At 49.7% G+C, this 3,751-nt stretch overlaps 1 protein-coding gene across 1 annotated transcript in view; it reads left to right on the forward strand.

The window, feature by feature from the left end:
• The window catches only part of PGF (placental growth factor), a 12,719-nt gene that overhangs the window by 7,377 nt on the left and 1,591 nt on the right, over positions 1-3,751 (forward strand). The window contains exons 3-6 of the mRNA XM_019519916.1: positions 8-265; positions 1,081-1,157; positions 2,169-2,198; positions 2,294-2,356. Coding sequence (XP_019375461.1) covers positions 8-265; positions 1,081-1,157; positions 2,169-2,198; positions 2,294-2,356 — 428 coding nt within the window. The remainder of the gene's footprint in view (positions 1-7; positions 266-1,080; positions 1,158-2,168; positions 2,199-2,293; positions 2,357-3,751) is intronic.

The following is a 3,751-nucleotide window of genomic DNA, read 5'->3' on the forward strand; positions in this document are numbered from 1 at the left end:
GGGGCAGCATGGTATCTCCTGGACAGCAACTGACAGCCCCTGGGGGGGGGGGGGGGGATCTCTTCCAGTTCTGCCCTTCCAGGAGGTTTGGGGCCGCAGCTTTTGTCGGCCTTTGGAGAAGTTGGTGGACATTGTGACTGAGTACCCCAGTGAGGTGGAGCACCTGTTCAGCCCCTCCTGTGTCTCTTTGCAACGCTGCACTGGCTGCTGTGGGGATGAGAGGCTCCAGTGTGTCCCTGTGGAAACAGCCAATATCACTATGCAGGTAGGAGCTGGGATTGTTCTCCAGATGTGTTAGGATTCACAGCATGGCAAGGGACTTGAACTCTTCTCTAGGCAGCTGGGAGCATAATTTCTAGAGCTTCCCATTGTCAGGATGTCCTGCCAATCCAGGAGACAAGAGCCTTAGAGGTTGGTTTGACCTATTTCAGGCCACTAGGATTTGTGTTGGAGCACTCAGAAGGCATTCCTGATACTCCATCTCAGCCTGACATAGGGGCTTTTCCCCACCTGCTTCTGTGTTTGGTCCCTTGGGGGTGGGGGGGGGGAGCTCTGGCATCATGTATATATGTATATACCACCAACTTCTCCTTTATACATATCCAGTGCTCACTAGAGGGGATTTTTCAGGGGCAAGACCTGCCTTCCCACCCTTTAGCTGCACCAGCCGTAGGTCATTGCTGAGGATCATATTGTTGGATCTCTTGCCTGTTGGCATTTAGAGCTGTTGACTATCAGGGCTCCTGAGAGGTCTGTTCTCTTGGGTCCTTGACTCCATAAGCACTGAGATGTTGGCTGGCAGGGGCAGAAGGGGTTGAGATTTATAGCATCTGCTAGTTCCAGGCCTTAGGGCCCCTGCACTCTTCTGATGAGAGACCTTAGGCTGGATGAATGGTCTGTGAAATCTTTTCTCCTCTACCAGGGCTGTGAGAGGCTGCCCTCAATCTGGCCCTCTCCCTCTGCACTGTTGGAGATCACTCTCTACCAGGGCTGTGGAGCTGGGGCAGAGTGGAGGGAGGGAGTGGGGAATGAATCTGGTTTGCCAACAAGATCTGATGGTGACTTGGTTCCTCCTTTTAGCTCCTGAGGATGAAGCCGGAAGGGCAAGTACCCTATGTGGAGCTGTCCTTTATTGAGCACCGGCGGTGCAGTTGCAGGTATGGACTGTCCAGGCTCATTCTTCTCCTGTGCAGCTATTTCATCAGTAGCAGAAGAGACCCTGCAGGTTCATCTTGCTGCAAAACACTGACCAACTTGCATTGTGGGGTTCCAAGGCTGCGCTAGCTCCTTTCTAAGTGGCTTGGTAGCACCACCTAATGGCCATGCTGTCATGAGCACTGGCAGCAGAGTGATTCTTCTCCAGCCTGCCTAATAGCTATGAGTACTGAAAAATGAGTGAAATCCCTGCTTCCAAAAGGGCCTATGATTTGTTTTAGTTGCTTCAATTCTGAACCTCTTAAGTGTAGTCTGAGAGAGGCTGAGCACCTGGACCCCCTCTGCTGACTTAAGGTGAAGTCAGTGCCTTGATGGGGGAAGGGGTAGGGGGAAATGCAAAGGAACTGGCTTTGGGTTCTCAGAATTGGTGAACGTTTTTGGACACATCTTCTTGGGTGTGAGAGTTGGTCTGGTTTGCTGACACTGCAGTGGACTGGTCACTAGCTCCTGGCTCTTCCCGATTATTTATTTTATTTTTTTCTAAATCCAGGTAGCAGCTGGAAAAGAGGCTAAAAATGCTTTTAGTGCTTTTTCTGTTGTGACTTTGCCTCATGAGCCATCAGTGGTGTTGACATAAGGATGTTTTCTCACTGTTGAAGTGGGGGTTCTGGAAGCTGGTCTTGATAAGCCATGCGCTCTGTCTGTTCTGGTATTTCTATAGCACCACTGCTAACTATGGGAGTGATTTAAGCACTGGCACAGATTATCTAGAGAGGTTGTAGAATCTCCATCCCTGGACGCTTTTAAGAGCAGATTAGACAAATGCTGGACTGGGGTAGTTTAGTCCAGGTTGATCCTGCCTTGAGCATGGCTTGGACTAGGTGAGGGCCCTTCCAGATTTTTCTTCCCTCTCCTCACCCCCACTAAAACTGTGATTTCCTAGTTGCCAGGAGCTGTGTTAATACTGTGTACTGAGTGTGATTTACCTTACTCCCTTCCCTTTTTTTCTCCAGGCCTCAACGGGACACATTAAAGTCAGGAAGGTAAGTGATGCCAGCAGGGATACTGGAGTCGGGGACTGTGGGCCCTGGCTCATCTCCTGTCCATTCAGCCCCTTTTTTCCTTTCTGTTTTTACAGGAGGAGACGCAAGGGCAGAGGCAAAAAAAGACAAGACAAGAAGAGATATAAAGACTGTGACCTGTAAGTGGGCATTAATGTCAGAGGAAGGGGCAGAGGCACTGGTTATGTTGGGTTATTCCTGTGGAATAACCAGGTCACAAGTTGGAGGCATTAACTTAACCATGTTACTACAGCTGTAAACAATGAAGGCTCAGTTTTGAGTGGAGTCTGCCTGTCCTAGAGCATTCATGGCAGAGTCTGGCTATGTGCTGATTATTAGAGCGCACCAGAGAGAGAAACAAACAAAATACAGAGCACTCCAAAAATCAAGAGTACAAAAAACTACCCCCAGGCTTAGCCAAATCCCTCTTAGAAGAAATCAGTCTTTTAGTGCATTAAATAGCCCTCAAAGGATAGTCCTGCTGAATTTTTTGAGTAGATTGCTACAAACAGTGGTTACTTCGTGACCAACAGAGAGCAGAAAGGGATAGCAAACGGAGGACAGCAAAGGTGGAGGGGAACACGGCTTTTGTTGATCTTGGAATAGAAGGTGCCTGGTTAGCTGTGCCCTGGGCTAGCAGGCACATGGCTTTTGACAACTGTTGCTGGGAACAGTTCTTAGTCTGGGATGCTACCTGGCTGCTCTGGTCAGGTGGCTTTCCTCCTCCTCGCCCCCACCCCCTGCCACCCATACTGTGCCTCTGGCTATGCAGATCTCCATGGGACATCTTATTCTGTCATGCTACTGCCATGCTGTGCAGTTGGTTTCTGGATAAGCTGACAGAGGTGGGGGCAGTGTGGGATGGAAGGAACAAGCAAAATAAGACTGTATTGGGATCTGAGAGCTAGTGGTGGTGGTTGGGTGTCCCACTGACATCCCACTAACTGAGGCTCACTGCTGAAGGACTGAATCTCTGGCTCCTGCACTGCTCCACTGGCCCTTCCCAGGGAAACCAGGAGACCTGTCTGCCTCTTTTTTGCTATCCCCAAAATTTTCCCTTTCAATTCTTCAGAAAAGGAGAGTTCTGGAGGAAACGGACCACTTTCGCACGTTCTCTACCAAGTGTAGCTTCTGAGACTCTGGCTTGAATTTGCTTTCTCATTCCTTTCTTTGTTTGTCAGTCACAACCTTAACCTAGTCCTTGGGTGGTGTCTATCTGCCTCTTTGTTTGGACTAGTCCAGTCTTTCTGTCCAGAACTTCTGCTGACTGCCACAAACATTCTGATATTGCAAGCCGAGTTGGACTCCTGTTACTTTGGATGCCACGGAGTGCAGGTCTCTGCTCACCTCTCCCACTGATGGCTATCTTGGCTGTAGCCTGCTGCCCATGATGGGCTAAGGGCTGACAAACTAGCACCTAGAGCAAAGCTGCTGTGTGCCAGTGCACAGGGGCAGATGTAACCCTGTGTCCCTTTGCTAGCTTCTCAAAGTACCTTTTTACAGCTGTTCATGTAAACCCTTCTGGTCCTCCCCTT

The sequence above is a fragment of the Gavialis gangeticus genome, unplaced genomic scaffold, assembly GCF_001723915.1.
Source record: "Gavialis gangeticus isolate Ggan-Ray unplaced genomic scaffold, GavGan_comp1, whole genome shotgun sequence".
NCBI classification, from domain to species: Eukaryota; Metazoa; Chordata; order Crocodylia; family Gavialidae; genus Gavialis; species Gavialis gangeticus.